Source organism: Myotis brandtii, unplaced genomic scaffold (genome assembly GCF_000412655.1).
Source record: "Myotis brandtii unplaced genomic scaffold, ASM41265v1 scaffold193, whole genome shotgun sequence".
In the NCBI taxonomy this organism is placed as follows: Eukaryota; Metazoa; Chordata; class Mammalia; order Chiroptera; family Vespertilionidae; genus Myotis; species Myotis brandtii.
Genome location: NW_005357191.1, coordinates 879,018 through 887,922, shown reverse-complemented (window position 1 = coordinate 887,922; position 8,905 = coordinate 879,018). Strand labels below are relative to the sequence as shown.

General features: G+C 45.6%; 2 protein-coding genes across 3 annotated transcripts in view; one reads left to right on the top strand and one right to left on the bottom strand.

Moving 5' to 3' along the window:
• PET100 (PET100 homolog) overlaps positions 1-123 on the bottom strand; it is a 1,577-nt gene extending 1,454 nt beyond the window's left edge. The window contains exon 1 of the mRNA XM_005864908.2: positions 9-123. Coding sequence (XP_005864970.1) covers positions 9-35 — 27 coding nt within the window. The 5' untranslated portion in view covers positions 36-123. The remainder of the gene's footprint in view (positions 1-8) is intronic.
• A 167-nt stretch (positions 124-290) lies between these two features.
• XAB2 (XPA binding protein 2) overlaps positions 291-8,905 on the top strand; it is a 25,528-nt gene continuing 16,913 nt past the window's right edge. For both annotated transcript variants that reach the window (XM_014538545.1, XM_014538544.1), the window contains exons 1-6: positions 291-393; positions 2,570-2,718; positions 3,011-3,134; positions 3,359-3,556; positions 4,074-4,208; positions 4,293-4,457. In XM_014538545.1, coding sequence (XP_014394031.1) covers positions 343-393; positions 2,570-2,718; positions 3,011-3,134; positions 3,359-3,556; positions 4,074-4,208; positions 4,293-4,457 — 822 coding nt within the window. In that variant the 5' untranslated portion in view covers positions 291-342. The remainder of the gene's footprint in view (positions 394-2,569; positions 2,719-3,010; positions 3,135-3,358; positions 3,557-4,073; positions 4,209-4,292; positions 4,458-8,905) is intronic.

The following is an 8,905-nucleotide window of genomic DNA, read 5'->3' as shown; positions in this document are numbered from 1 at the left end:
CCACGGACCCGAAACACCTCCAACTTCACGCCCATGTCGCTCCCCTGAGGCCACAAAGTCGCTCCCGTCCAAAGCCAACCCTCCAGAGACAGCAGCGTCTCCGGAAGTCACGGTCTTGACCGCAGAAGTTGATTGGCCGAGGAGCTCTCGCGTTTAATGACATCATCTTCGGCTCTCACTCTACTTCCGGTCGCTGAAGAAGACTGAGGGAAAGTCGCGACCCGACTGCACGCTCCGAACGTGGTCAGCCAATAGGAAACGGATCTGGCTCGGGGAGGGCGGGTCTTCGGATAGAGACGTCATTACAACGCGACTGTTGGCTGTAGCTGGAGCGCTGGCAAAATGGTGGTCATGGCGCGACTTTCGCGGCAGGAGCGGCCGGACCTTGTCTTTGTGAGTCCGCAGGAACTGGAGACAGAGCCTGGATGCTTCAGGCGGTCGGGGATGACCCCCCGGGGATCTGGGCCAAAGCTATGTCGGCCCAAGGGCGGGAGGAAGCTCACGGGCTAGAGGTGCAGTCCGGACCGGGCTGGCCGGGAGTAGACGTCTGGTGCCGGAGCCCGGCGCCTGAGTGAAGCACTGCTGTGGAGGTGAAGGGCCTGGCGCGGAAAGGGGAGCGCGCGGAGCGGGAGAGGAGAGAAACTCGAATGGCTGACTCTTGAGAGGCCTGGTGTTGGAAGGAAAGGCACCAAACCCGGTGGCCGGGCCAGGACTCTGGTGTCCGGGTAACGGTCCTGAGCGGCACCGTTTCTGGGAGAAAGGCGTGGTGTCTGGCTTCGGAGCACCCTGCAGTCGGAAGGAAAGACCTGCTGGTGCGGACATGTCAGGCGATGGCCGGCGGGACCCAGCAGAGCCCGAGAGTGATAGCTCAGAGAACAGTTACCTGTCAGATGTCAGATGGTCTGGATGGTGGGCTCCGGGGCGTGTAGCGTGTGGGCGCCGGCAGGTCCGGCATGGCAGGGGTCTGGACAGTGAGGCTTCAGGGGGTCGGACAGGGGCGGCGGGGCCTGGTGTGTGTCCAGGTGTTGATATTCAGGGAGCAGGTGTACAGCCAGGCAGTGGCTCAGGAAAGGTCAAAAGGTCAAGTCCCCAGAATAGTTACAAGAAGAATAGAATGTTTCCTCATGGCTCAACCTACCTGATTTTAGTAATTTAGCAGCTTGATTATAGTGACTCCAACTTTATTTACTTTTCTTCTTGTTTGGGGGATATTTCTTTTCTTTCTTTTTTATCAATCCCCCTACCTCTCTGCTTTGGCAACTATCAGCCTGTTCGTTCGTTCGTTCGTTCGTTCTTTCTTTCTTTCTTTCTTTCTCAGCTTGTTCTTTATATCTATGGTTTATATTCTGTTTTGTTTATTTTTTTTTTAAATTCCACACATAATACAGTATTTACTTTCTTTCTTTCTTTCTTTCTTTCTTTCTTTCATCAGCTTGTTCTTTATGGTTTATATTCTGTTTTGTTTATTCTTTTTTTTTTTAAATTCCACACATAATACAGTATTTTTCTTTCTCTGACTCATTTCATTTTTTGTATATGGTGTGAGAAAGTGGTCCAGTTTCACCTGGCCAGGGTGGCCCATGCACTAAGAGGTCTCTGGGGTTCGATTCTTGGTCAGGGCACATGTCCGGGTTGCAGGCTTGATCCCCAGTAGGCGGTGTGCAGGAGGCAGCCAATGGATGGGTTTTTGTCTCTCATTGATGTTTCTATTTTCTCCTCTCCCTTCCTCTCTAAAATCAACAAAAACATATTTAAGAAAAGAAAGTGGTCCAGTTTCAATTTATTGCATTTATCTGTCCAGTTTTCCCAGCACCACTTATTGAAGGGATTTGTCTCAAGGTTGTTGATTTCCTCTTTGATCCATTCATTGTTTAGTAGCATGCTATTTAGTCTTTACATATTTATGTGCTTTCCAATGTTCCTGTAGTTGATTTCTAGTTTCATGAAGTTGTAGTCTGAAAAGACACTTGGTATGATTTCAATCTTTTTTCAGTTATTGAGGCTTGTTTTGTCACCTAAGGTGTAATTTATTTCACTGTTTCTTCACTTTCTTCCTCAGTGTCTAGGGCTAAAAGCTTTGTGTCTGGTGCATATCTGTCTTCTGAGTAAAGGTCTAGCTTCCAAGTTCTGGGGCACAGCTGAACTAGACTCTGGCTGGTGGGAGCCTGAAGAAGTGCCAAAGATCTGGTGGCTAGGAAAAGGCATGTTGTGAGGAGATGAAGTTTACTGTCCAGGGCAGAGGGCTGGTGTTGGACAGGACAGCCTAAGGAGTCTGGTATCTGGGCCAGGGAGTGGGTAACTTGATTTGGAAGACCAAAAAAGTGAAGTCTGGGTGACAGTCTATATCTGGCCTGGAATCCTGTGACTGAGGAGTCTGATGATCTGGGTTATGTTGTGGGCAGTAGAATTCTGAAGGCTAAGTCTGGACCAGAGTCCTCTTTGGGCATCTGGTGACCTGGCTCTGAGGGTGGGCACCAAGATCTGGGTAGGGGTCTGGAGTTTGGAGTAGATGGTGCTATGCTGAGGTTCTGAGGGCAGTTCTTCCTTCTCCCCGTTACCTGTCTGGCAGGATGAAGAAGACCTCCCCTATGAGGAGGAAATTATGCGGAACCAGTTTTCTGTCAAATGCTGGCTCCGCTACATTGAGTTCAAGCAGGGGGCCCCGAAGCCCAGGCTCAATCAGTTGTACGAGCGAGCGCTGAAGCTGCTGCCCTGCAGGTGAGGACGGCTTCAGCTGCCCTTCCTACCCCAGCCCCAGCCCCAGCCTCACCTGCCCACCTGCCCAGTGATAGCAGAGCTGGCCAGTAGGTCCCAAGTGGTTGCTATGCTTCGTCACTGAGTATATATCCTCCGATGGGTCAGCACACCCTCCCTCATATCCCAGCCCATCCCCCCATTGCTGATACTTGTCACTGCTCCCAGGTTCCTTCTCCCAGCAGTGGCCTTATGGGGTAGGGTGAAGGATTCTGGTGCTCCATGAAGCTGACCAACCAATGTCTGCCTCCTCCAGCTACAAACTCTGGTACCGCTACCTGAAAGCACGCAGGGCCCAGGTGAAGCATCGCTGTGTGACTGATCCTGCCTATGAAGACGTCAACAACTGCCACGAGAGGGCCTTCGTTTTCATGCACAAGGTTGGAGGTGGGGGGACTGGGCCAGGGGATGAGTCGGGAGGTGGATGAAGCAGGAGGGTTGGAGTCCTATTGCCTTTGTGCACTTGAGGTTGAGCTAGACTTAGTCCCGGAGGGATAGCCTTCTGGGTCCTGCTGCATTTTGGCTTGGCCATGGGACATCTGGTGTTTTTGTAGCCATGCCATAGTGCCAGCAACTCAGACCCTGCCTCTCCTCATGCTTCTAGATGCCACGTCTATGGCTGGAGTATTGTCAGTTCTTGGTGGACCAGGGCCGTATCACTCACACACGCCGCACTTTCGACCGTGCCCTCCGGGCTCTGCCTATCACACAGCACTCTCGTATTTGGCCTCTGTACTTGCGCTTCCTGCGCTCACACCCACTACCTGAGACAGCTGTGCGGGGCTACCGGCGCTTCCTCAAGGTAAGCCCATGGAGGGGTGAGGTGGGGTCGCCTCAGGCAGATGGGCCAGTTCCCCAGGTCAAGAGTTTCCCACTGGCTCACTGCGACACTAGTCCCATGCAGGATGTCACTTAACAGATATAAATGAGAAAAAGGCTCCTTGAGACAGGCAGGTTTTTGTTTGTAGTTTATTTGTTTATTCTTTAAATAGTTTAGGGCAGTGTGACTAAGACAGTCCCTGCCTGTAGGGAGCTGTTAGTCTCACTGGGTAGACAGATTCACATGAGCTGACCATATTGAAAACCAGAGTAAAACTGCAGCCGTGGGGGACACAGCTTCGGAAATGTATCACAGGCAGTGTGGAGGTCAAGGTGCAAACCCTGGGGCTGAGGCTAGACCACTAGAGCCTGGTGTGGACAGGTGTGGCCAGGACAGTGGTAGTAGCTAACAGGTGGCTCAGAGCCATTGAGTGGGAAGGTAGGCACAGCAGTGTGGCTCTGTGGCCCCACTGACTGCCGACATGGTGTGTGGTGCTCAGCTGAGCCCTGAGAGCGCAGAGGAATACATCGAGTACCTCAAGTCAAGTGACCGGCTGGACGAGGCTGCACAGCGCCTGGCCACCGTGGTGAATGATGAGCGCTTCGTCTCCAAGGCTGGCAAGTCCAACTACCAGGTGGGCCTATGGGGAGACAGGGGCCAGGTTGGAGGGCTTACCCGCTCAGGGACTAAGGCTGAAATTCCTTCCTGGACCCTGCAGCTGTGGCACGAGCTCTGTGACCTCATCTCCCAGAACCCGGACAAGGTGCAGTCGCTCAACGTGGACGCCATCATCCGAGGGGGCCTTACCCGCTTCACAGACCAGCTGGGCAAGCTCTGGTGTTCACTGGCCGACTACTACATCCGCAGTGGCCATTTTGAGAAGGTGCGTGGGTACACTGGGTGCAGGGCAGAGTCTCCCACCAAAGCACAGTACTCAGGCCACATGTGGATACGTGCGTGAGCAGGAAACACCTGCAGGTGTGGGTGTGCTAGCGTGCGCACATGTGCACCTCATGCATCTATTTATCTTGCCGAAGGCCTGCTGGCAAGTGCATCCGCTTTGGAGTCAGCTGTGTGGCCCTGGATCCCCTAAGCCCCAGTTTGAAAAATTGAATTGAGTAGCCGTCACATCCTCACCTGAGGGGGATCAGGTGCCAAGCAGGGGCCTGACTTGCTGATCACTCCCCACTCCCGAGATGTTGGCGCCGTTAACCTAAAGATAAAAGGCAAACGTGAGAGGCAGCAAGCATTTGTTTGAGATCCAAAAGAATAGCTATTCGGAAGCACTGATTGAGGCAAAAATCCAAACATGAGATCCAAAAGAATAGCTATTCGGGAAGCACTGATTGAGGCAAAAATCCAAACCGTATTTTTACTAGGAGTGAAGGCAAGGGGTATTTTTGAGAAAAGGAAGCGGAACAACTATTTCAGTAGACGAGAGGAATATCTATAGGGGCAAATAAGCTAACAGTGGTGCTAATTCTGAAGAATGTTTTTAATTTTCAGTCTGGTAGTCATCATATCTTCTCTCTTATCTTTGCAAACAGTTGTTTGTTTAGGAAATAAGTTGCTTTAGGCCCAGTCCATAGGTTATTTTGCCCTGTTTTGACCTTCCAAAGGTTTGAGGAGTAAGACATGCATGGCAGTTCCAACTCCATTTTTTTTTAATTTTTTTAAATTTTTTTCAAGGTCCAACTCCATTTTAAATTGGCTCAGTTTATATTTTTGACATTTTCTTCCTTTAGATTGAGATCTTTCCTTGAAAGCATCACTGATCAATTGCTGGAAAACAGTACTGATCACTTATTAAAAGCACCGTTGGTCCCTCATTGCTGAGAAGGCTAGTTTTTAGTATGTCATGCCATTGTCAGTCCCTCATCACTAGGAAGGCTCTTGTTGGTATGTTGGTATGCCATATGCCACATAGGTGGGAAATTGTTTTTTGTTTTTTTTAGGAACCTTAGGGCACATTTGAGGAACAGAGGAAAGCTTTATCGTCATATTACTCCACAGGCAAACTCTTTTGTAGTTTCTTGAGACTTCTCATATGAAGTCTCACAAACCTTAGTGCTCATTTCAAAATGTTGAGCAACTAGTATCTGAGTGGTATTTTTAAAACATTGAGCTATGCAAAACAAAAGTTTATAACAGCAAAAATTTCTATAATAAATAAAAGGCTAAGTTCAAATTGAAGAATAGATCTGAACCAGGAGGAATGCTTGAGGGAAGTTAGCTAAGGTATTAGAGAACCAGGAGGTGTCAGTGGTTAATCATTTGACTTGTGCCCAGATTTTATCTAGTTCCATCTCTGTTTTACCAAAGGTGTTTTATCCAAGTGTAACAGAAGTATTAACACAGTAAACCTCACCTTGCTCAGCTAGAATAGTATAGTCAAGCACAATTTTATCATCTAGTATAATTTGTGCAAAGGAACTTAAAAAGTTTTCCTGGCTGGCTGTTGCTTTGGCGCTAGCTCCAGCAGCTTTCTCTAAGGTTTGTGATAAGTTTCTAATCATGTACTGTTAATGGCAGTACCTGCCCAAGGAAAAAGTATTCTTCCAAATTGGGTACCTTCATTGGAATTGACATTCCCAGGCATTGAAATCCTTGACTGTGTGTGCTACCAGATGCACATTTTGGCCTGTGAAGTAGGTTGAGTTATCTTCCCAGGTAGCAATTAAGGGAAAAGGGAAACAATAGCTATTTATACTCAGTGCTTGGCCTTGCATATTATTTATGATGTATTAAAGAAACTAGAAAGGAACTAAAGGGAAAAAGAAAAAAATGAAGGTGTGGTTTATACTCAGTTCTGCTTATCAAAGGTATAATTTACTAAATTGTTATAGGTCACAGGTGGCTTCGGAGAAAAAAAAATTTATATCTGGAAAACAAAGATTTAAAAAGCCCAGTAATATTTCATATAAAAAACATAAAATGTTCATCCTCACTAGTTCATTCAGCCTCATGCTATTAATTCCTATTGATCTTTTTTTAAAAATATATTTTTTAATTAATTTCAGAGAGAAAGGGAGAGGGAGAGAGAGAGAAAAACATCAGTGATGGGAGAGAATCATCAATCGGCTGCCTCGTGCACACTCCCTACTGGAGTGTCTCACAATCCAGGCACATGCCCTTGACCAGAATCTAACCTGGGACCCTTCAGTCCACAGGCTGACGCTCTGTCCATTGAACCAAACCAAACCGGCTAGGGCAATTCGTATTGATCTTTTTGTCAGCAGTTTTATGAATTCAGTTTTTCTTAGTGTTCTGCAAATTCTCAACCAGTTTAATGGTGTGATCTGGAAGTTTATCAGAAACCTGTATTTTATTTTATTTATTTATATTTTTTTTGTTTAAAATGTTACATATGTCTCCTTTTTCTCCATTGACACCCCACCCCGCTCCCCGCCTGCCACTCTCACCCCTGAGGGCAAACCCCCACCACCCCAGTATCTGTGTCCATTGGTTATGCTAATATGCATGCATACAAGTCCTTTGGTTGATTTCTAGCCACCCCCACCCTCCCCACCCCCCTGTCTTCTCTCTGAGGTTAGACGGTCTGTTCAGTGCTACCTTGTCTCTGGATCTATTTTTGTTCATCAGTTTATGTTGATCACTATATCCCAGGTATGAGTGAGATCATTGATATTTATCTTTCTCCCACTGGCTTATTTTGCTTAGCATGATGCTCTCCAGTTCCATCCATGCTGTTGTAAATGGTAAAAGTTCCTTCTTTTTTATGGCAGTGTAGTATTCCATTGTGTAGATGTACCACAATTTTTTAATCCACTCATCTGATGGGCACTTAGGCTGTTTCCAAATCTTAGCTATGGTGAATTGTGCTGCTATGAACATAGGGGTGCATATGTCCTTTCTGATTGTTTAGAAACCTGTATTTTAGAGTGTCAGAGTTTTCTCCATAAATCTCCTTGAAGATGAAGCACGTTGGTAGGAAACTTTTATAAAAGCATCAGACTAAAATAATAACTGTCTGTAAATGACGAAAGACTTAAAAATGGCCATGGTAGCCTAACCGTTTTGGCTCGGTGGATAGAGCATCGGCCTGCGGACTGAAAGTTCCCGGGGTTGATTCCGGACAAGGGCATGTACCTTGGTTGTGGGCACATCTCCAGTAGGAGGGCGTGCAGGAGGCAGCTGATCGATGTTTTTCTCATCGATGCTTCTAACTCTCTATCCCTCTCCAATCCTCTCTGTAAAATATATTTTTTTTAAAAATGGCCATGGTTAAAGATCTGATGTGTTCATATGCACGCACACACACACAGACACACACATTCGTTATTCATTCCAATCTTAACAACCACACATAAAATTTCTCAAGATCCCTTTTCCATAAACTTTCTGCAGCTTCCATACACCTTTCAGCTTTTGTTTCACTCTTATTCTTATTTTGAAACAAAATAGGACAAAATTACTTTCTTTTTTCTTCCTTTACCAAAAAAATAACAACAAAGAACAACCCATGCCCTTTATATCTTTCCTTATCCAAAAAACACATCTATCTTCCTTTCCCTCAACAAAAGTGCATCTTCTTTCTCATACCTTCTTTTACTTGAAAACATATGTCCTACTTCCTATATACAGTCATTTTTCTTTCATCTTTTTATTATTTTTTAAATATATATATATTTTAATTGATTTTAGAGAGAGGAAGGGGGAGAGAGAGAGAGAGAGAGAGAGAGAGAGAGAGAGAGAAAAGCATCAATGATGAGAGAATCATCTATTGGTTGCCTCCTGCACATCCCCTGCTGGGGATTTAGCCCCCAAGTTGGGCATGTGCCTTGATCAGGAATTGAACTGTGACCTCCTGGTTCATGGATTGACGCTCAATCACTGAGCCACACCAGCTGGGCTCATCTTTATTTTTTTAAATAGTTTCGTAAAAAAAAAAAAAACCCAAAAAACCACAAACCTTAGCTCTTTTACTGATCAGCTTAGACAAGGGAACTTATATCGTAGTCTGTACTTTTAAAAAGTCTCTTTAGTTTTTTTCCTTCAGTCTCTGGAGGCAGTGTTTTAGTTAGCTCCTGGATATTTACAATTTAAACACATGATAAGATTTACAACTTTAAGAGACTGGAAAGACAACTTTGAGACAGAAAGAATGTAAGTTTTCTAGCATATTAAGACGTCAAATATTTTGGAATTTTATATAATTTCTAGGATATTTATGTTAATAACATCTACACAAATATAATCAAAGGTTTAGTTAGCATCATTTATTTGACAATGCTTCCCATGTAATTTAATATACCAAATAAGTCTAGTTGGTTTAATATTTCTTTCTTTTTTTTAATTGATTTTTATTTT